The sequence below is a fragment of the Myodes glareolus genome, chromosome 22 (genome assembly GCF_982192425.1).
Source record: "Myodes glareolus chromosome 22, mMyoGla1.1, whole genome shotgun sequence".
NCBI classification, from domain to species: Eukaryota; Metazoa; Chordata; class Mammalia; order Rodentia; family Cricetidae; genus Myodes; species Myodes glareolus.
In genome coordinates, this window is record NC_142047.1 from 24108144 (window position 1) to 24131633 (window position 23490).

Consider the following 23490-nt stretch of genomic DNA (forward strand, 5'->3'; position numbering starts at 1 on the left):
AGGTTTTTGTCCCTTAGAGCTGTTAAGTTTTTCTTGGTGCAGACAGAGATTGTGAACTTTAGTTGCTCTTGGTGAAAATCTGAGATGACACCTCTCTCCTGGCATACCTCAGTCCTTTGTTTGCCTGATTTTCCTGGAGTGAAGGGCACAGCTGATCCATCTTTGAGTTCCCCTGCTTCTTCAGGGTTAAACTTCCCAGAATAGGGGTGGGAAATCATCTTTTATGGCCAGTTTATGCTTATCAACTTGGCAACTGAATATTCATATGACACTCAGAGTTTCTCCTATCTTGAATAAGAACAATAGGTTACAAGTTAGGTCAGTTTCATTCTGAATCTAGACTTTGTTGTCTCTGACAAGGGCACAAAGTTTTTGACACAGGCTTTGCCATGCAGACCTATACTCATAGGTACTACAGAAGCTGAAATAGGAGGATTGCAACTACCACCTGGAATTTTGTTGTTTATATTATGTTTATTCTCTATTCTCCTCATGTATTTTATTAACCTCTTTATTATGCTAAATTTAAATACATACAAAATAGTAAAAGAATCACGTAGTGAAGCCCTTGCTTTTCCTGTGCTCTTCCCTCATCTGTTAGTAACCCCATTTCCATTCCAGCTTCTGTCACTACTCACTATCCAGACAGTAAGGCTCAATTCCCCCATGCCCTCACATGTCTACTAAGATTTGCTTACTGAGGCCCTCCTTGATGGTCATCATTCTAACCCTCTGTCTCTCATACCTGTAAGCATTCTTTTTCCTCTTTTCCAGTTTATTTTCTGTCATGCTATTCATCAGCATTTAACATAGTTTTTAGTTGTCTCCCCTAATGCCACTCTAGAGCATGGGCTCCATAAAAACAGTTACTTCTTTTTGTATTTGTGGGTTGCTATTTTTTCACCCTGTATGCTCTAGAGCCCAGGCTTCCCAAATGCTGATTCTAGCTGTGTGCCACCATGCCTAGCTAAGGATACTTATTTGATCTCCTGCTCACTGCTGAACTGCTGAATTGTCATGGGTTGGGTTAGTGCCAGGCACATAGCAAGCCCATAAGTGAAGCGAGGAGAACAGTTCTTCCTGTCTGCTTTCCTGTCCATGCTGAATGGAAGTGCAGTGGAAGAGTTCAAATCTAAGGTGTCTAAACTTGCAGGGAGTTTACATGTCATAAACCCCTTGTGCGAAGGCTGGCGAGATGGCTCAGTGGTTAAGAGCATTGGCTTCTCTTCCAGAGGTCTTGAGTTCGGTTCCCAGCAACCACATGGTGGCTCACAGCCATCTGTAATGAGATCTGGTGCCCTCTTCTGACCTGCAGGCACACATGGAAGGAATATTGTATACATAATAAATAAATCTTTTAAAAAAAAATCCCTTGTGCGAAAGCTGTGGGTGTTTTCCCTGGGAAAGGTATGTGCTTTTCACCAAATTCTCAATATATGTTACTTAAACCATTGAAATTTGCTGGTAAAAGAACACTGGACTTAGAACCAAAGGATTTGAATTTGGTCTTGTTTTGTTATTCAAGACAAGGTTTCTCTGTGTTATAGTCCTAGCACTTGTAGACCAGAGTGGCCTCAAACACACAGATTCGACTGCCTCTACCTCCCAAGTGCTGGGATTAAAGGCATGCGCCACCACCACCCAGCCAAATTTGATTTCTGTTTATTAAGTTTTGTGTAAATCATCTCATAGAACTTTAATTTTTTTATCTGTAAAATGACGCTCTAGCCTCCTTCACTCTGCTAAGGCTGAGATGTGTGAAAACATTACTGAACAAAAATTGTGGAGTGTATTTTTCCTGGGTAAGGCTTTTTGTGAGAATTTCATGTGGCCCATGCTGACTGACTCCTTGTTAACAAAATGAATTTCATATTGCTTTATCTGCTCAGGCACAGGCGCCTTGCTCTGCTGAAACAAGTCAGTATTCGAGAGAACTGCTGTTCACTCTGTTGTGATGAGGTAGCAGACACCCAGCTGAAGCCATGTGGACATAGGTGAGAGGGGCTGCTTCTTGGATCTTTCACACATCACATTCAGCAACATTTCATACAGCTCTTGAGTGACTTCTGGGGTTTTAGCAGATCCATAGCTGTTCTCCAGGGTTGTTAGATTATCGGGACTATAGTGAACTGAATGAGGAATTAAATTGCCAAGGACAAGCTATTTGATATGAAAGTTTTTCAGATAAACACATACACAGATCGATTGGGTGGCGAGGGAGAGGGGTGTTCAAGACAGGGTTTCTTTGTGTAGCTTTGGCTGTCCTGGAACTTGTTCTGTTGACCAGGCTGACCTTGAACTCACAGAGATCCTCCTGCCTAATCCCTATTCCGAGTACTGGGATTAAAGGCATCTGCTACTAAACCTGGTTTATATTTTTTATGTAATTTTGGCTTTACAAAATGTGAAAGGGTAATGTTGTTTATGAGCTTCTTGGAACATCACTTAGAGGTTACCTCCTCACCAGCTTTTTACACTCCTAGCCATTAAAAAAGCGCAGCTCCCATGCCATCTCAGCCAATCAGTTCTGTAAATAGAATTTACAGGACACCTGGATCCTGTAGGACTGTGTCTTAGCATCACCAGAGCAGCACATGAACCGGTCTTTCCTGATAGTCATCCCGACTAATATTAGGAAGATGTGAGTAGTATACTCAGCCTGTGGGCAGCACTCATGCTGACAATACACGCTTCTTGTGTCCATCACAATTCGACACCTGGTATTTTTGACAAATCTTTAGTTACCTTATTTCTCAGGTGTCTTGACCCTAGAATTATGAACCACAGTTTGCTGTCACAGGAGTGACTCAGCCTGGATCGTTGACCAGGGTCTTCCGAAGCGTGTTGTTACCTAATAGGCTGTTAGAATGCATGCATTGTGTTTCTTTTCACCCTTAGCTATGAAGTTTCTCTGCTGTTGCCCAGAATTTCTCATATTGAACACCTCTGCAGGGTTTAGTTATCAGGGCCTTACAGGCAGATACAGAATTTAAAGGTCTAATACCCTTTTCCATCTTTGTTTCCAAATAGAAGGATCTGATCTTCATCTGTGAGCCTTTTGACCCTTCTATGTTTTTCTTTGGTTTGGTTTGGTTTGGTTTTGGTTTTTCGAGGCAGGGTTTTTTATAGCTTTGGAGCCTGTCCTGCAACTAGTTCTTGTAAACCAGGCTGGCCTCAAACTCACAGAGACCTGCCTCCCGAGTGCTGGGATTAAAGGCATGCGCCACCACCGCCCAGCAAACACAGTTTTTTTGTTTCAGTTTTCGAGACAGGGTTTCTCTGTAGCATTTGGAGCCTGTCCTGGAACTAGCTCTTGTAGACCAGGCTGACCTTGAACTCACAGAGACCGTCCTGTTTCTGCCTTCCAAGCGCTGGAATTAAAGGCTTTCCTGTGGTGTCTTAAACACAACTAAGGACTCATTGATGAGGACTAGTGTGTAAAGACTTAGAACTAATTACCCTGAATATGTGGTCATAGTTTCTACAACATCCCAAACAGAGTTGGAAAGAAATTTAAAAGAATCACAGGAATACTCTATCTTAGAGTTTTTGAGGGCGATGGTGAAGAAATCAGGATAAAATAAATGATGAGACCTAGAAGAGACTGAAAATGAAACCACTCCTCTTACTGGAACAATGGTGTGATTGTGAAGTCGGCCTTTGCCTTCCCTCCCAAAGGCACTAAACCTGGATAGTTTTACTGGTGAGTTTTTTATAATTTTCAGGGCAGAGTAGATCAAATCTATCTAAACTTCTCTCGATCACAGGTAAAATAAATCTACTACTATTTCTACAAAATCTGCATGGCAAACACACTAAAAATCGAAAAAGAAAACACATGGTGGCTCACAACCACCTTTAATTCCAGAAGACCCCATGCCTCCTGACCTCTGAGAGCACCAGTGGTGCAGAAATGTGGACATGCAGTGAAACACTCAAAAAATAAGTGAATCAAAAAAAAATAATAATAGGTAAAAATTTTCTTAATGATATTCTGAAATATGTTTTTTGGCTAAATGCTAACTATAACTAGCACCTTTTCATGTTAATCTTTGGGCAATGCAAGGCTAGAACTCAGACCCTCACACATACTAGGCAGGTGCTATACCACAGAGCAACGTCTAACATTTTTCTTTATTTCTTTTTTCTTTTGAAAATTGAGATGAGGTCTCGCTGTAGAGCCCAAGCTGCTCTGCCTCAGCTTCACGGTGTTGGCACTGTAGATATGACCACACACTAACTAGCATCTTTCTAATGGTGACATGATGGAAACATTCTAAGATGTTGGGGACAAGACAAAGATACTTGTTGCTACTACTTTGACTTACCACATAAGCTCTTCTTGCTCTGTGCATAAGTACCAACCTGTTCGTAAATTCAATTGAAAGTACTTTTTATATTGGCTTGGGAAACAAGCAGAAAACTAAGAATGCAGCCAAGAAGTGTGTCATGCTTCTATAAAGAAAAACTAGGAGGGCTGGAGAGATAGCCCAGTAGTTATGAACACTGACTGCTCTTCTAAAGGGTCCAGGTCCAATTTCCAGCTCCCACATGGAAGCTCACACCATATGTAACTCTAGTTCCAGGGGATCCAATGCCTTCTTCTGGCCTCTGCAGGTGCCGCACATAGTACACATACACAAAACATTTTTGTTTAATTTTTTATTGATTTTATTGAGCTATACATAAAATAGCTCTGCTTCCCTCCCTTCCTCTCCCCTCCCACACAAAATATTTTTAAAAACTGAAAATCTAGGGGCTAGAGAGATGATGGTTCAATGATTAAGAGCACTGGCTGCTCTTCAGAGGTCTTGATTCCCTACAACCATATAGTGGTTCACAACCATCTGTAATGAGATCTGGTACCCTCTTCAGGCCTTTAGGCAGACATACAGACAGAACATTGCATGTGTAATAAATAAATATACAAATAAATAAATAAATCTTTTAAAAAAAAACTGAAAATCTAACTGTGTAATGGTGGTGCATGCCTTTAATTCCAGCACTTGGGAAGCAGAAGCAGGCAGATCTCTGAGTTTGAGGCCAGCCTGATTCCAGGACAGCCAGGGCTGTTAGAGAAACTCTCGCTTGCCTCGCGATATGAGGGTTTATGCCTAGTCTTATTTTAACTTCTTAAGCCTTATTCAGTTGATAGCCCTAGGAGACCGGCTTTTTTTGTTTTGGATTTTGGTTTTTTGGTTTTTGGCTTTTGTTTTTGTTTTGTTTTGTTGTTTGTGGTTTTTTTTTTTTTTGAAGGGAAATGGAGGAGGCTTGGTTCTAGGGGAGAGGAAAGAGAGGGGAAGGGACTGGGAGGGATGAAGGGAAGGTAAACTGCAGTCAGAATGTAATGTATGAGAGAAAAATTAAAATAAACTGAAAACCAATATATACTAAAGCATTTATTAGTCATATTTAGTCACATGTTATTATATAATAAGGTCACATCTGTGATAGAAGAAGTAAATATTACTGGGATAAATGACTAGCTGATAGGGGATAAATAGCATATATCCATGAACATACATACACACACACACATAGCACACACAAATAGCACATTTGTGTGTGCTGTGTGTGTGTGTGTGTGTGTGTGTGTGTGATTTGTACATATAGATTTTCTTGAAAAAGATGAGCTTTTTATTTAACCCACAGAGGAGAAAGATGGAGGATCAAAAATAGGAGGGAGATTTAATTATTTATAAATTCTCTTCATGTTATTTTCCAAACTATGCATGATTGCATGATATGTACACTTTCTCCGACAGATTTGTTAACATTTCGGATTTAGCTCGCAGGTAGAGTTTGACCTTTTAAAGCATTAATTTAACTGGCATTTGTATCTTTTCCTTTAGCGACCTGTGCATGGATTGTGCCTTGCAACTGGAGACCTGCCCGTTGTGTCGTAAAGAAATAGTGTCTAGAATCAGACAGATTTCTCATATTTCATGACACATGTGAAGAGATACCATGGACATATTTCTACTTGATTCCAACAATGTTGAAATGGAAAGAAAAAAAACACACGAACATCTCTAACCAGTTGTACGCACATTGAAACTTATAGCCATGGCCAGATTTTATGCTAAAATTGGTAGTTTGTCAAAGACAAATTCTCTTAGAATCTAATCCAACTTGCCAGCCCTGAATTTCTTTTGAGGCCTAGGAGGCCAGATGTCAGCAGCTGGGCCTGTGGTACTTCATGAAAAACAGCAGGTGACAAGGGTCTCCTGAATGCTGAAGCCACGCCGGAATTCATGTTGGGTCATTTGGTTGTTTACACAAGGTGTTTTGCGTCTTAGTCCACAGTTTTTATTTTGGGGTGAAGTCATTTTGGAGAAATAATTGACCGCGCGTCTGGGTTAAGCATCATTGATCAGAGAAACCCTGGTGTGTTAAGCATGGATATTGCACTGCAAGACTTGAATCTATAAACATAGCATCACACAGGTCATTACTTCAAGCAACATGGAGATCCAGAAAGAAGGTGCACAGACTGTAGGAAAAAACAAAACAAGCAAACAAACAAACAAAAAAACCCAAATTTTTTTTATATTTCAGTGATCCCAAAGAACATTCTAGTTTTTTTAAACTACAGAAAATTGGTGGTATTTTCACATTCATAGTGTTTCTATCCAGTTTCAGTACCCACATTTTGTGAGGAAAAATGTTTTACCAATGCAGGAGGAACTCTTAACCCAATTGCAATGTTAGACTGGAAAAAATTTGGTAGTTAGTGTATCTTTGAGGTACCATCAAATCAGGTTTTTTTTTTATTTTTAAAAATTTTTAATCAGTATTGTTTTTGGAAATCATATACTTTGAAACGCTTGAATTAATGGTCTCTAGAAGACAGTCTGAGAACACATATCCTGTTGTTTAAATAAATACATGTTTTTGAGTAGCAGATTCAATCATGAATTGTTGACTCTGTCTTCATCAAGTGTTTTTATCCCTCTCAGGGTCTCTGGTGAAGGCCTCAAGAGCTTGCTTTTTTTTCTCCCAGAAATTTGGAAGGTAGAATTGTAAATTTTTTAAGACTTATTTCATAATGGTGTACCTCAGCAACTGCCTTTCAATTTATGCCAAGTCCTTACTGAGTTTATACTTGAACAGTAGATGTCTTCTGAGTTTGACAGTGTCTTAAATTCACTGCACATTCTTTTCCTTCCTTTTCCCTCTTTCTTGTTTGTAGTTCATTAAACCTGTCCTACCACGGAGGTGATTGCCTTCCTGGCTGTACTTGCTGGGGTGCTGGATTTTTCCATGTCTCACTGGTCTTCCATAAATCCAAATATATATCTATATATAAGTATATATATACAGCTAGAGTTATGTGTCCTCCTTCAGCTTGTGGTGAATGCAGTAATTTGCATTGAAGAATAAAATATCTGTTGCATTTTTTACTCTAAGACGTCACAGCTCTCATTGGTGTCTTCTCCTAAAGCTCCTACTCTCAGGGTAGGAGAGAACCAAGTGTAAGAACCAAGGAAGAAAGTCGGACCTGTGATAGCAGCACTCAGAAGGCTGAGACTGGAAGATTCACATGAGTTTACAGGCAGCCCAGACTGCTCCACTGTGAGTTCCAGTTAGGGCTGGATAGCCCTGGATCATTAGGTCATTGGTAGAGTACTGCCTAGCATGTGTTCCTTCCCTGGAACCTCAAAGGAAAAGAAAACTAAGAATTAAGTTTAGCCAGGCATGCTGCATGCCTTTAGTTCCAGCACCTGGGAGGCAGAGACAGACCAATCTAGGAGTTCCAGGCCAGCCAGGACTACATAGTGAGGTCTTGTTTAACTACATATCCATCAGGTAGCTCTTCACTGATAGGCTTCAATAGATGCTGGCATTGTTTTGTGCCTGTGTGGCTTGTCAGCCGCTTACAAGGCAGCAGCAGGAAGAAGTGTAATTCCTGTGTACTGCGATAATTTTATAGTGCCATGAAGGATAAGAGTATGCTACCCAGAAGTATGTAGTTATGGGGAGAATGAGGCAGAACAACTTTAGATATTTGGGTAACATGGGTAAGGGAAATGTCAGAGAAAACTAAGGGAGACATAAGGATGTAGCCAGGCAGAGGGATGAGGACAGACTTCTAGGAGTAGGTATCTAAGTGGGCATAGCACTGTGGGTAAAGGTCCTCATGAAGAAGGAAAGCTAGTGCGGGAGAGATAGGACGTGGTGGGAATAGTGTGCTCTGCCGCAGGAGCTGTGCATGAAGCCATGGTAAGGAGTTTGTATTTCCTCCTAAATACAACAAAAAGGTAATTGTTTATTAAGCTTGGAAGTGCCTGGATAGTGTTCTTAGAGAATGGTTCTGCCCTCTGCTTGGGAATAGAATAGAAGAGTAGGTGGGGCGGAGCTAGGGGAGCAGAAAATCTAATACAACAGGGGCTGACAGATTGCAGGAACCTGCCAGCTTTTCTAGAAATTTCCCCTTGAACTTTGTTCCTAAGGTGGCCTGCTCTTCTAATTTTTAACTTTGAGAGTATAGAACAGAAGAGCTTCAGTAGGGAATTGATTAACCATTTGGAGTGGAAGCACATTTATCGTGGAGTCACTTTAAAAAGATACATACTGCACATAGAAGAGAAAGAAATGGATTGGTAAGCCACATGCAGACTCAGTCACTAAGTCAGAGGGGGAAAAGAACTTGTTAGGGCATTTCCAGAGTGATTCATTGGGGGAAATCTAGAGTTTCAGCCAGAAAAAAAAAAATAGTGAATTGCCATCTTCTTTTGAATGATGTAAAACAGGAAAATATCATGGTGCCATTTGCAGAGTGCCAGAAAATAATGATTGAGCCACAGAAACTGAAACCATGTTGGTCAGCAATAGAAAATGATTATTATGATTTGAATCGTCTTTAATATGTATCCTTGAAAAAAAAAACAAGCTCTTTCCAGTGTTGTATACTCTTTATCTTGTGCTACTGCTTATTCACTTAGGAAATGTATGTGTAATTTTATATATGTATATATATACATATATATATGCATATGCATGCTTTTGAGGCAGGATCTCACTTTGTACCTTCCACTGGTCTGGCCTAGGATCAGCTGTGTAGACCAGTCTGGCATGGAACTCAGAGATCCCGCTGCCTCTGCCTCCCAGTGCTGGAATAAGGCTTGTGCCACCACCCTGGACAGGAATAGTTTTTTGTATGTGTCTGTTTGTTTTTTGTTGGGTTTGTTTTGGTTTGGTTGTTTGTTTTTTGACAGGGTATATTATCATGTAACTTTGGATGTCCTAGAACTCACTATGTAGACCAGACTGACCTCAAACTTAGAGATCTGCCTGCCTCTGCCTCCCAGGTGCTGGGACTAAAGGTGTATGCCACTATGCCCAGCAGAAATAGTTTTAATGTAGCTAGTTATGGTGGCTGATAACTATAATGCCAGCATTTTACAGCCAGGTGGTTTGCCAGGAATTTGAAGATAGCCTAGATTACATTGTGAGTTCCAGGTCAGCCTGGGCTACACAGGAAGAGCCCATTTCAAAAATTTGAAGACTGGGCATGGAGAGATGGATCAGCAATTAAGAGCACTGGCTATTCAAGAGGACTCAGGTTGATGTGTTATTGGTGTCTCGCAACCATCTGTAACTCCACTTCCAAGTGATCCAACACCCTCTTCTGGCATCTTCAGCCAACAGGATATGCACATGGTGCAAAGACGTATATGCAAGAAAAATATCCATACACATAGAATAAATATTTGAAAGGGTTTTTGTTTTGTTTTGATGTTTTTTCCTAATGAAAAAGTGCTGGCAAGATGATCATTCAGCAGGCAAAGGCACTTGCCACCAAACTAATGACCTGAGTTTGATCCCTGGCACCCATATTGTAGAAGAAGAGAACCAATTCCTACAGGTTGTCCTGACCTCATGCACTGTGCACTGCCATGTGTATGCATACATATACAAATAAAATGTATTATTTTTTTAAATTAAAAGAAAACATGTATTTTTGTTTTCTGTTTTTGTTTTAGAAAAAGCCTCACTATGTAACCCTGAAAGACCTTGAACTCAAAGAGATCCTCCCCAGCTTTTTTTTTTTTTTTTTTTTTTTTTTTTTTTTTTTTTTAAAGAAGAGGATGTTGAATCCCAAAGCTAGAGTGAAAAGCAGTAAACAGAACTGCCTAATACGGTGCTGGGAACTGAACTCTGGAAGAATATAAAGTACTCAACCTATGAGTCATCTCTCTAGCCTGAAAGACTTTATTTTATGCCAGGAGGTATTGATACATGTCTTTAATCCCAGCACTTGGAAGGCAGAGGCCAGCGGATCTCTGTGAGTTCAATGCCAGCCTGGTCTACAATGGGAGTTACAGAACAGCCAGGGCTGCACAAAGAAACCACTGAGTGTTTTGCTCAAAGCTTCTGCTTCCTTGCAATATTGGGGGGAGGGGCTGTTGTGTTGTTTTTGTTTTTTGACAGGATCTCTTATAGTCTTGGCTGGTCTAGAACTCCCGATATAGACCAAACTGGCCTCAAACAGAGACCTGCCTGTCTCCGCCTCCCAGGTGATGGAATTAGTGATATGCTTCACCATGCCCAACAGGAATGCTTGCTCTCCAGCCAGATTACTGTTGTGTGAGAAAACCCAAAGATCTCCAGAAAGCATACCCGCTCACCGCCCAACTCCTAGCCTTGGCTCACCACTAGGTTGCTTCCCACCTGAGCTCTCTGAGAAGCTTCTCAAACTCCACTGCGATCCTACCAGATGACTCCAGATGGACCAACGGCGAGTTGTCCTTGCCAAGCCCTTCCCAAAACACAGATTAATGAGTGAAATATTTGTTTTAGTCCACTAGGTTTCTTGGGAAGGTGGGGTTGTAAATAGCAATAGGTAACTAGCAGGAGCAAAGTTCCATTCCTTTCCCGTGTAGTCCATGAAACAGCAGGCTATAGAGAAGGAAGTGGGCTATAGAGAGAGTGTGTAATAGAATCTTAGAGAGTTTACTCTGAAGTGTCTGACCAGTGCTTGACCATATCGAGACTTTTTCTGTTCCACCCGCCAGCTCCCAAATAATGACAGAGGCTTATTATGAAAACTCGGCCTTAGCTTAGGTTTTTCCCACTAGCACTTATAACTTAAATTAACCCATTTATATTAATTACATTTTGCATCATGGCTTTTTAACCTTTGTTAGCGCCCGTGGGCCCCAACATAGATAACTATTTTCCCTAACTGGATTAGTACAGAGGCGCAAGGAATAACTAGACACAGCTTACATGGTCATCACGGAAGGGCATTTCAGGCTTCTTCCTCCTGAAGATCTCCCCGTGTTTATTATCCAAACAGCTTTTATACCAACACATAAACTGAGCGGGAAAATACACCAGCTTTCTGTCTCCTAGGCAACCAGGTGAATGGCGTTTTGTCACATCCACATCTACCTGTCTGCTGTGTATGTTAGCTGTCACGTAGGCTTGAATCAGAATCTCTATAAGGCATCCTCCAAATTGCAAAGAAAGGAGCAACATCCTGACCTTTTGTTAGGCAGGGACAGCCTGTCTGCAGGGCTACGTGATCACTTCGGATCGGGCCTATGGCTTTAGCGCCTGGCAGCCACCATATAGAAATATGGGCCTATAATCCATTTCTGTACTACCCATCCTGCTTCCTCCTTGTGTCTCATCTCTGGAGCGCCTAGATGCCTTCTCCTCTTTCTCTGCCCAGAAACCCCACCTATTCCTCCTGTCTAGCTATTGGCCATTCAGCTCTTTATTAAACCAGTCGCAACAATATATCTCACACAGTGTACAAATATCCCGCAACAGCTTGATGGAACATTTTTAGATGCTTGTCATCCTAAATATGCTTTTCAGAGCTGTGATAAATACTGACCAAAACTAATTTGGGAAGGAGGGGGTTTGTTTGCTTCCACAACCATGTTGTAGTCCATCATTGAGGAGAATTGGAACAGGAACTCTGTAGGATCCTGAAGGCAGGAACTGAAGTAGAGACAAAGGCCACATATGGCCTGTTCTCCATAGCTCACTCAGCTTCCTTATATAACCCACACCTGCCCAAAGGTGGCACCACCCACAGGGGACTGGGCCCCATTAAGTCAAGAAAATTATCCACAAGCAAAGTCGGGACCGTAATGGCACACACCTTTAATCTCAGCCCTTGGAAACCAGAGGCAGGAAGATCTGGTTCCAGGACAACCAGGACTACACACGGAAATCCTGTCTCAAAAAAAAAAAAAAAAAACCCACAATGGTAGTTACCTTCTTCCCAGGTGACTCAGATCAATTTGACAGAAGCCAACCAGCAAGCACACTTGTCTTCACCTGTTGCTAACCAGAGTGCTCGAGACTGAACTCAGTGTGTCTGAAGTCTTGATTCCAGATGTTGTAAGATCCATAGACACCTGTTTTGTATTCAAAAATGTCTACTGATTCAGTTTAGCCATGTGACCCTCAATTTGTTCCCTAAGTTTTCTAGTTATATACTACACTTTTGGCTAAAAGATATCAGACCACCAAAGAGATACTTAGTGAGTCACCGAGATAAATCCATTCTAACCAGGGCATGGTGGTGCACACTATTAAATCTGAGAGAGGAGGATCTCATCAGTTTGAGGCCATCCTGGTCTACATAGTGAGCTAACCAAGGCTACATACTGAGATCCTGTCTCAAAAATAATAGTAATATGGAGTCTCAGTGAAGCCACTTTCAGTATATGAAAGTTTTTGAGGGGATTTTTCCCAGAGCAAAGTTATTTAATTCCTGATTTCTTCAAGTTGTTGTCAACTTTTTTGTACTGCATAATTATTCAAGAAACCATTTAATGCCTAATAATTTGTTGTTTTTCTTGTGTTTATGGAGACAGAAGTCTCACAAAGTAAGCGGGCAGCAGCAGCTGCCCTGTAGCTGAAGCAGGTCTTGAATGCCTTGAACCTCTTGCCTCCACCTTCCAAATGCTGGGACTACATACTCATGCCCGCCCTGCTCTTGCTTTTGATTTGAAGATTACAAGTTAAATTACAAGACATCTACTTAATGCCATGGAAACTTCCATGTTTCTAAGAAGTAACTTTCGGATAAATCAGACGTCTGTATTATCTAGGACAAAATATGAGAGACTGACTTTCGAGCAATTTTTTGTTTTGTTTTTCGAGACGGGGTTTCTCTGCCCTGGAACTAGCTCCGTAGACCAGACTGGCCTCGAACTCAGAGATCCACCTGCCTCTGCCTCCCGAGTGCTGGTATTAAAGGTGTGAGCCACCACCGCCCAGCCAACTACATAATCTTTACTACCTCTAAATTACAAGTGAAGAAATTGAGGCTCTTGGCTCCCACTGCTTCATTTGCATGCCTGGAACTGCAAGCATAGGCACACAGAGCGCCACCATTTTGCAGACCTGAGACTGTGATTGGCTGCTGGAGCCTCGGGGGTAACCATGGTGACGGGAGGCGGGGCTGCGGCGGACCGCGGGCCCTAACAGACTGTAGCGGGGTGTCCCCGCGAGAGGCCGGCGGGCGCAGGGCCCAGCCGGGAGCCTCAGCCCCGGCCTCGCGCGATCACCGGGCGGGGCGCGGGCGCGGCCTCCTGAGGGCCCTTGATGCGGTTGAGGCGGCGCGGGCCAGAGCTGAGCCGGGCCCGGCGGCAGGCAAGGTAGGAGGCTGCGGCGGGGCCGCGGGCCCGGGCCGGTGACTGAGGCGCCCCGACAATGGACGCACTCGAAGAAGAGAGCTTCGCGCTGTCCTTGTGAGTGACGCCTGCGGGGTCGGGCGCGGGCCAGGCTGGGCAGGCGGGCCGGGGCCGGGGCCGGGGCCGGGGCCGGGGCTCCGCTCCAGCGGGGCGTTTCCCCACCCGCGGCCTCCGCGGGGCTGTGTCACCGATTACCAGCGCTTCCATCACAATCCTCTGGCCTGAATCTTGGCCGTCAGTAAAACCTAGAGGGCTTGAGCTGCCCAGGGCTGGCGGCGGCCTCACCGCCCATCTCAGGCCACTCCTGATCCAGTTACCCTCTGGGCCCGTGCTCCTCCGGTGGTCACACTCACCAGCAGATACACCTGTCTGGCGTTAAGAGCCAGTATGCGGTGAGTAGATCCCGCGATTCCCATGCGGAAGTCAGAGGATGTGCCACGCCAGCTCTGCTCCCCATATCCGTGTTTGCTGCTTTTGTGATCGATCGCCTTACCTAGGGTTTGGTCATGGATACTTTCCTGTATTTGGGATTTCTAGACTAGACTTGACCGCTGAAATTGAGTTACATGAGGTTCATCTTGTGATTCTTTTTAGGCACGTTGGAAATTTTACATTTAAAAAATGTGTCGGGCTTTGTTGTTGTGATTGCCTCATATGCTCAAAGCCTTGGGTTCAATCCCCATCCCCACAGAAAACATAAATTCAACTTCAAAAATAATTATTTGGTCCGGCACTTATTTCTAATGTGTTTTTCAGCTCCTCCGCCTCTGATGCAGAATTTGATGCTGTAGTTGGGTGTTTGGAAGACATTATTATGGGTAAGTTTCTACACCACTAAGCGATCCCTCTAGTCCCTTAATTCTTATGTAGATAGTCCCTTGCTTTAGAACAATTTTTAAAATGTATTTATTTATGGTGATTGAGGGCAGGGGGGTTTCCTAGGCCACTGTGCACAAGTGGACAACAAGGTCAGAGGACAACTTTGTAGAGTTGATTCTCTCCTTGCACCTTGATGTGGGTTCTGAGGGTTGAAGTCGGGTCACCAGGCCTGTATAGCAGTGCCCTTAGCCCCTGAGCCACCTCAACAGCCCAAACCTTTGCTTGTCAGAGCATGCAAAGAAATACATTTGAGGAGTTAATTTTTAAAACACAGAGAACGTCCAGGTACACCGAAATTTTAACACAGCAATAGTAAGCTAGCCATACTAAGATTTGTTGTCTTACATGGGCCTCAGTCAACGGTGTGTATTTAGCAGGCTGGGAGCTGGGGTCTCTGCATCCCCCTGCAGGGCCTAGTGAGTTTAGCTGGACTGAGGAGGGGAGGAGGTGGATGATCCACCATCTGTTGTGGAGGTGTGGATATGGCCCCCAAGCCTTGTGTGCTGGAGGTTGGTACCCAGTGTGGTAGGTGATGGGAGCACTAAGAGGTGGGGCCTGGTGGGAGGTGGGTGGACAAGCTTGCAGCCATGGCCTAGATCTCATGGGACCTTGGTCAGTTCTCCATAGAAGGTTGTTATGGAAGAGTAAGACCAGCCCCTTCCAGCTCTCAGGCTTCCTGCCTTGCTGTGTGAACTCTGTGGTGTCATCAACCAGGAGGTGATGTGCCAGAGCTGGTGGCATGCTGTGGGGACTTTCAGCCTCTAGACCTGTGAGCTAAATAAATATCTTTTCCTTATCAAAAAAAAAAAAAAAGAATTGTCTTATAAACAAGTATGGTCAGCAAGATGGCTCAGTGGGTAGAGGCACTCACCAGCAGGCCTGACAATGCTAGTTTAATCCCCGGGATCCACAAAACAGAACTGGCTCCCAAAGGCTATCTTCCGACATCCATACACAGGCTGTAACAGGCACGTGCCCATGCACAAACAAACAAGAATTTAGTTAAAAAATAAGAAACCCGAAACCTGGTATGTGGCACACCTCTATAATCTCAGCACAGGCAAGCAGAGGCAAGAGGTTGGGGGAGCTCAGGTCCTGGATTTGCTCGGTAAGATCCAGTGCTTTCTTCCGTAACGACCATTGATTGATTCAATGTCTCAGAGGAGACAAATTCAGAAAATCAGTCACCTGGTGGGTAGGACAGAGCTCTTGGCAAGACTTGAGGTAATATTGGCCGACTTTGTCTTACATATACAGTACGAGCAATTTTGAATCATTCTGAGCTTTTAGCATTTCCATGCAGAACAGAACAGAACTCATAACCCTATGCAGCACTTGACCATGCAAAAACAAGGTGTCAAATCTCCTTGGATCGCTTTTTTTTTTTTTTTTTTTTTTTGCTACTGTTTAGTTTTCATTGTTATTGTTTTTGAGAGAGGGTTTCTGTGTAACCCTGGCTGTTCTTGAACTAACTCTGTAGACTGAGCTAGCCTTCAACTCAGAGATCTGTCTACCTGGGATTAAAGGTATGAACCATTACGGATGGCTTGGATCCCTCTATTTTCTTTATATGTTTTTTTCGGTTGGTTCTGTGTTGAGAGCGTTGATTTTAGGGTCTCATGTACAGGCCAGCCTTGCTCTTCCCTCTTCCTGCCTCAGCCTCCCTGGTGCTAGGATTGCAGGCAGGAGCCAATGTACCCTCCTATTTCTTTGCATTCTTGGTTCCTATTTCTAGATCCCTTTAGGCATCTGTGTATTCTACTAAGTAGCCAGAAGGCAGTGATAAATCCAAAATTGAAGAAAACTAGGAAGAAACTTAAGTTGGACAAAGTTTTGATAGTTTATCAATTTTTCCCACAATTGAGAAAAACCCTGCTGTCTAAATTTTGGTGTGTATCTTAACCCAGATTAATCTGGAAAACCAGTGACAACACTTTTGAACCTTCACATCCTGCATCTCAGCAGAAGCTCTCTCCTGAGGAGTTTTGAGTTGTTTTGCCCACCATGGATATCCTCCTATTGTGGAGAAATGGGCTTCTTTAGGTCTGGGTCACTTTTGAAGGTTTCCCTGTTACAGAAAGACTAGTCAGTTCAGAATCGCTACACCTGACCTCAAGTGTTTGCTGTGAATCTGTATCTGGACTCTCCTGAATTCCACCCAGCGAGCCCCTGTGACAGACAGTTGAGGAGATTAGGGTCTGCAAAAACAAGGCCACTTGTCCAAGATTACACAGAGTACAGGGCTGAGGTAGGGTCTGAACCCAAGCAGTGGCCTCTTGCAGACCCCGTCTTTTAACCCACTGTTTTCACTACTGCTTCTAAAATGATAGTAAAATAGGAGGGGGGGGGTCAGCAAGATGGCTTTCAAGCCTACAGTCCAGGTTCAGTCTGTGAGACACACACAGTAGAAGGAGAATCAACACCCAATCTCTAGGTGGGTGCCATGACACGTGCCATCTATCCCAGTACTCAGGAGGCAGAGGCAGGTGGATTGCTGTGAGTTCCAGGCCAGTCAGGGCTACTCAGCGAGAGCTACTAAGTGAGACCCAGTCTCAAAATAAATATGTAGGTTAAAAAAAAAATTAAAAAATGAGGGCCAATGAGATGGCTCCGTAGGTAAAGCTCTTGCTGCCAAGCCTGACGACCTGAGTTCGATTCCCGAGATTGGTGGTGGACAGTAGAAGGGAAGAGCCTTCTCCTGCAGGTTTTTCTCTGACCTCCTCCCTTGCACCATGGCAAGCCTGTGCACATGCACACATAAAAATAAATAAATAAAACGTTATTTAATAGTAAAAAATTAATTAGGAGGGATAGAGCTTCTTGCTATTAAAGTCTCCCAATTTGAGAGCTGACCTTTTGTGTACACAATAAATTTATGTGTGAAAGAGAGTCACCAGGTAGTTCTTGGTATTTAGTGTGAGGGACATTCACAAGTTATTCTGTTTGGCTATATTAGGGCATATACCTGTTTTGTTATTTTTTAAAAATATTTATTTTTATTTATGTATATGAGTGTTCTGTCTGCATAGTCCTCTGCTCAGAAGAGGAGGGCATTGGATCCCATTATAGATGGTTATAAGCCACCATGTGGTTGCTGGGAATTGAACTCAGGACCTCTGGAAGAGGTTAAGAGGTTAAGAGACACTCTTAACTACTGAGCCATCTCTCCAGCACGGTTTTTTGTTTTGGTTTGGTTTTGGTTTTGGTTTCTCCAGACAGGGTTTGTGTAGTCATGGCTACTCTGGAACTCGCTCTGTAGACTACACTGGCTTAGAACTCAGAGATCTGCCTGCCTCTGCCACCCAAGTACTGGATTAAAGGTGTGTGCCAATACTGCCCAGCTTTGATTGTGGATAATTTTCTTGATATGTGACCCCAGCACTCAGAGTCAGGAAGATGGCTACAAGTTCAAGACCAGCCTGTCTACATAGTGAATTTCAGGCCAGCCAAGAATATATATCTGTGGAGACCTTATCTTAGAAAGCTAAAAATTAAAATATTGAAAAGCAATGTGAGCACACTTACAAGCCAGCAAACTGCATATTTTGAAAAGGTTGAAGTTTTAAATTTTAGGTATATCTTATTAAATTAATTTTTTAAATTAGATTTTGTATTTATTTATTTTATTATTTTATTATTTCTGAGTGTTTTGCTTGAATGAATGTGTGTGTCTGATGCCTGTGGAGGGCAGACAAGGGCATCGGACCTCTTGGGACCTGAGTTTGGTTGTGAGCTGCAGTGCGGCTGCTGGAAAAGTGGCCCTGTAGCCTTGCACCGCGTTACAAAGAATGAACTTCCCTGTGTCAGATGACGAGTTCCAGTTACTGCAGAGGAACTTCATGGACAAGTACTACCAGGAGTTTGAAGATACAGAAGAGAATAAACTCACCTATACCCCTATTTTTAATGAATATGTAAGTAGATCTGTCTCTCTTACCAGAAGATTAGGTAGGGTTTCTTTAAAATTTGAACTTAGATCTTTTATGTATAATTAATATATATCTTCAAGAAGCTTGAATTAGTATCAAAAGGTATTACAAAGCTTGGTGGAACATGTAAATCAGCACTAAGGAGGCTGGGACAGGAGGATGGCTGCAAGCTATAAGCCTGCCTGGGCTACCTAGTGAATTTTAAGTCAGCTTAGATTGTTTAGCAAGATTATTTCTTTAAAAGCAAAAAAAAAAAAAAGTTGGGATTGGTTTACTTTTTATATCTGCCAGCACTGCCGAGAGCAATGCTGATTATAGTCCGGTTTAGATCATTTCCTTTTGCCAGATCTTGGAGCTATTTTCTAAAAGGCATTCATGAAGTATTTGATGAGCTTGCAACTTCTTGATTAAAACAAATTTGCCATCAACATAATCTTGTCTTCAGTTGTGATATTTTGCATTTGTGTGCTGTGAAATATAAGCCAGCAAGAGGTGGAGGGAGAGAACTGATTCTCTGGAAGTTGTCCTTTGATGTCCACATGCACACTGTAGCACATGCATGCCCCCTCACACATACACCCAATAATGATAAGTTAAATGAAATTAAACACGGGGCTGGACAGATGGCTTCCAGGGGACTGCAGATTGATTCCAACAGCTCATCCAGTGACTGACAACTAACAACTACCTATAACTCTAGTTCTAGAAGATCTGACACCTTCCTCTGGCTTCTGCAGCCATTTGCACTGATGTCATATATGCAGTCATACCACACACATAGCACACACACTCACATGCACACATGATCACAAGTGATGACTGCCAAGGACAGATCTAGGCTCTGCAAAGTTTCCCATCTTCCCAGAGGGCCCACAAATTGCTGTTTCCATCGTTGCAGATTTCCCTGGTAGAGAAGTACATTGAAGAGCAGCTGCTGGAGCGTATCCCAGGCTTCAACATGGCGGCTTTCACAACCACACTGCAGTGAGTTGAGCTTGTCTCTGGTTCTGTGCTCCCCCTCTTCCTCCCAAGACTGAAGAAAACCCACTCTCCTTTTCTTCACTGAGACCTCTGTGTGGCTGGGCCCTGAGTGAGAGGCCCTCTATGCCTTTGCAAGGCATTTTTTAAAGATATTTATTTATTCATTTTTAAAATTATGTGTATGTGTGTGAGCCTGCATGAGCTTATGTGCACCATGTGTGTGCAGGAGCATACAGAGGCCAGAAGAGGGCTTTAGATCCTCTAGAGCTGGAAATTCAGGCAATTGTGAGTGACCACATGTATCCCGGGAACAATCCTGGGTCCTCTGCAAGAGCAGCAAGTGCTATTAACCACTGAGCCATCTCTCCTGCCCCATCTATCTATCTATCTATCTTTCTTTCTTTCTTTCTAACTTTCTATCTTTCTATCTATCTATTGTCTGTCCATCTATCTATCTATCTGTCTGTCTATCTAGGGTTTTTGTTTATTTGCTTTGAGCCAAGGCTGGTTACAAGCCTCATCCTTCTGCCTCCACCCAGGTGCTGACAGGCATGCCCCACTGTGCCTGACTTGTGTACCTTGAAAGAAATCTGTCTTCCTGTTGATTCACAAAGCCAACACTCTGTCCTTTTCAGACACCATAAGGATGAAGTGGCTGGTGACATCTTTGACATGCTGCTTACATTCACGGACTTTCTGGCTTTCAAGGAGATGTTCCTGTACTACAGAGCAGTAAGTTATGAGTGCTCCCCTACTTAGCCTCAGCGAGCCTTGCGGAAATCAAGAGGTAGAGCTGCAGAGACAACCTGCCCTGTACCTTCTATCCTTTGTCCCCTGCTTAAAACTAGTATTAGTTTGTTCATTAGCTTTTGAGGAATAAATAGAAGTTGCTGCTCCATGCCAGCCAGGACCTTTCTATGTCTTGATGAAACGATATCAGTGTTCCCAACAAAGAGTAAATCTCATTCTGTCACTTTACTGTACAGACTCCTTTAAATAAGATGAAAACAGTTTCAAGCAATGAGCAGCTGCCATACTTGTTTATGTGTGTACTAAGACAGAGTCTTGCTGTCTAGCCTGGAATTTGCTATGTAGACTAAGTTGGGCAAACTCAGAGATCCTATTGCCTCAGTCTCCTGAGTACTAGAATTAAATTAAAGGCATGGCACTATACCAATTCCCACTTAGAGCCTTTTGTTTCTTTTTGAAAACATGGTTTCTCTGTGTATTCCTGGTTGTCCTGGAACTCACTCTGTAGACCAGGCTGACCTTGAACTCACAGAGATCCACCTCCCTCTACCAAGTGCTGGGATTAAAGGTGTGCACCACCACTACCCAGCTAGTCAATGATTTTTAAACTTTATTATTTTTTTATGTATATAAATGTCTGCCTGCATGTATGTCGGCGTACCACATGTATAGCTGGTGCCCATGGAAATCAGAAGATGGGGTAGGATCCCCCGGGACTGGAGTTATAGACAGTTATGTGCTAAGATGGTGGGAATCAAATCCAGGTCCTCTGGAAGAGCAGCCAGTGCTTTTAACCACCAAGCCATTTCTCCAGCCCCAAGAAAGTCTCTTTTTTCCCCCATATAAGGCCATAATTGAGAAAAACTGGAAACAGCCTGTTGCCTTGTCTCTCCCTGTGTATCCTTGGGAGCTCACATGCCTAACCTGCTGTCCCCACTACTCCCCACCCCTGGTGACTCCTGGGTTAGGAAAGCTCTTCCCATTGCTGGCATCTTGAAGTTCTCTGCTTCTGCCTGCAGGAAAAGGAAGGCCGAGGACTGGACTTAAGCAGTGGCTTGGTCGTGACTTCTCTGTGCAAATCGTCTTCTACAGCAGCTTCCCAGAACAGCCTGCGGCACTAGGTTCCACCTCCAGACGTGGGTGTGACCACTGTGAGGTCACCAGCCCAGCCAGCTCAGAAATGGAAAGACCAACTGTGCCACAGCCCTTCATTCCTATGAAGTATTGATGAGTCCTGGGAAACATGACTGACCCTCCTGGCCATTGTCCAGAAACAACTTATAGTCAGTAACCTTCATGTTCATCCTCCTGTCCCAATGCAGGCCACTCCCAGGTGCTTCTGGGTGATCCCTGGAACAGGCCCATGTTGGCCACCTCACCTGGGGGCCCTTCACCAGCAATGTGGTAGTGTAGTGTGTCAGCAGTGTGGACAACACACCATCGTGAGCCCTTCATCCCAGCAGGCTTTACACGTGTCCTTGTGCACCCACAACTGTTTTCACATGAGTCATTCTGTCCTCATCATCAGTGGGGTTTTCGTTTCGGAGTGTTTATCTAGGGAGTTACTGGGGCTGCCTGCGCCTGTCTGGACTTCTGGATCTCCTGTAATTACAGCTTGAGTGGCTGTGGGAATCAACTGAAATTGATTCCCACAAGTGAAAAGGAACTCCCCACCTTACATTAGCAATCTTTGAGCAGCAAACGCTGCTGGTCTTGCTGTAGTCCCACTGTTTCTCTTAAGTCTCTAAGCATTATTTTCAAGAAACATATTTTTATAGATGAAAACTCAGGCTAACCTAGTGAGTATGATCTTGGAATGCCCAAGATCAACCACTTAAAAGATCAAAGTATTATATGCTGTGTGCTTTTTAGTTGTGAGTGCAAATCTGCTTTCCAATTAGTGCCCCTCTTGGGCACCATTGCAAGCAGGCTGTATGCTAGAAATAGGCTGCTGCTGTCAGGACAGCATGCTAGGTGTGCCCGTGCATGCTTGTCTGCAGTCCCGTCACAACAGTGTGCTAAGTGCTTGCGCATGCTTGTCTGCAGTCCTGTCACAACAGTGTGCTAAGTGTGCTTGCGCGTGCATGCTTGTCTGCAGTCCTGTCACGACAGTGTCTAAGTGTGCTTGCGCATGCTTGTCTGCAGTCCCCTCACGACAGTGTGCTAGTTGTGTTTGCGCATGCATGCTTATCTGCAGTCCATTGTGTATGCCAATGAGCTGGTTTTCTGTTGGGAGAGTAGGGACTCTGCAGTTTGTTCCCAACAATCTCTCCTGCCAAGTTAATGCTCCCCTGATCCAGCTCAGCCTGGGGGGAGGTGCAGTGCAGTAGACAGTTTTTGTGGTCACCTGTCATCTTCGGTTTACTGTCACCAACCAGAAAACATGTGTGTCACATCTCTAGAAAGAAGAGAACAGTTTGATTCCTAATGTATGCTTTTGGCTTTAACTTTTATAGTAAAAATAAGAATCCACACTGACTTTCCATGTGACCGTTCTGACTTTACAGGATATAAACTAAGCGCTGTGTTTTTTCTGTAGCAATGTGTCTCTTAGTGCTTTTGTAAAATGAGTAAAATTTGAGGTGTTTGGCAAGGGCATTAAAAAAAAGTGGAGCATTGTCCACTTTAATGTAACTACTGTCATCCGGTTATTGTTGCTTTGGTCTTCTGACATCAAAGGCCCTTGTGGGGCCAGCTCTGTAAATGTCACCATGTCTCAGGCTAGCTTTCCCTTCCTGTTCCTTTTGGGAGCAGAAGTGCTCACCGCAGGCAGCATGCTGAAAGCACTTGCTAAGGTTTGTTGGCCAACCTGCCTGGTTGAAAAACGCAATTGAACAAATAAATATAGACAAATTACTGAAGGGACTCGGTGGTTAAGAGCACTTGCTGTTCTTACAGAAGACCCTGGTTTGTTTCACATGGCAGCTCACACTAAGTCCACATTGAGGTAATCCACTGCCCTCTTCTGGCCTCCTCAGGCACCCATATGGTGCACATACATACATGTAGACAAACACTCATATAAAATGAAATAAAAATAATAAATCTTTTTTTTTTTTTAAAAAAAAGGAAGATCCAGAAGGCAGGCAGACTGCAAGTTTGCTGGTTTTGTGTCTTGGTCCACAGACTTGGGCAGATGCTAGATGCGTCCTTGAATGACACTGGGTCTGGCCGAGGGCAAGGAAGCTCACAGTCTGGCCCATTCTAGCCCAGCATGGGAGGCTGCCTTCTTCCTCATTCATTCACAGGAAAGTTCATTCTGAGCAGCAGAACCTAGAATGTCTCCCCTA

The 23490-nt window shown here is 43.5% G+C and overlaps 2 protein-coding genes across 4 annotated transcripts in view; both read left to right on the top strand.

Annotated features, from left to right (window-relative positions):
• The window catches only part of Rspry1 (ring finger and SPRY domain containing 1), a 53197-nt gene extending 45788 nt beyond the window's left edge, over positions 1 to 7409 (top strand). For both annotated transcript variants that reach the window (XM_048432357.3, XM_048432346.3), the window contains exons 14-15: positions 1890 to 1994; positions 5853 to 7409. In XM_048432357.3, coding sequence (XP_048288314.3) covers positions 1890 to 1994; positions 5853 to 5949 — 202 coding nt within the window. In that variant the 3' untranslated portion in view covers positions 5950 to 7409. The remainder of the gene's footprint in view (positions 1 to 1889; positions 1995 to 5852) is intronic.
• A 6066-nt stretch (positions 7410 to 13475) lies between these two features.
• On the top strand, positions 13476 to 22834 carry Arl2bp (ARF like GTPase 2 binding protein). Of its 2 annotated transcripts, none has more exons than XM_085681978.2 (6): positions 13476 to 13718; positions 14418 to 14479; positions 18348 to 18454; positions 19368 to 19453; positions 20086 to 20182; positions 21220 to 22834. In XM_085681978.2, the coding sequence occupies exons 1-6, from the start codon at positions 13681 to 13683 to the stop codon at positions 21319 to 21321; spliced, it is 492 nt and encodes a 163-aa protein (XP_085538104.1). In that variant the 5' UTR covers positions 13476 to 13680; the 3' UTR covers positions 21322 to 22834. The 2 variants fall into 2 exon arrangements, with proteins under 2 accessions (XP_085538104.1, XP_048288251.1); XM_048432294.3 differs by lacking the exon at positions 13476 to 13718 and adding an exon at positions 13924 to 14053.
• Positions 22835 to 23490: the final 656 nt, after the last annotated feature.

What these genes read in the sequence shown, in the direction of transcription:
- Arl2bp (XM_085681978.2), top strand. Translation starts at nt 13,681, where the DNA reads ATGGACGCACTCGAAGAAGAGAGCTTCGCGCTGTCCTT. An exon ending in TTTGGAAGACATTATTATGG is followed by an intron (nt 14,480 to 18,347) that starts GTAAGTTTCTAC and finishes TCCCTGTGTCAG; the next exon opens with ATGACGAGTTCCAGTTACTG. An exon ending in CCCCTATTTTTAATGAATAT is followed by an intron (nt 18,455 to 19,367) that starts GTAAGTAGATCT and finishes CCATCGTTGCAG; the next exon opens with ATTTCCCTGGTAGAGAAGTA.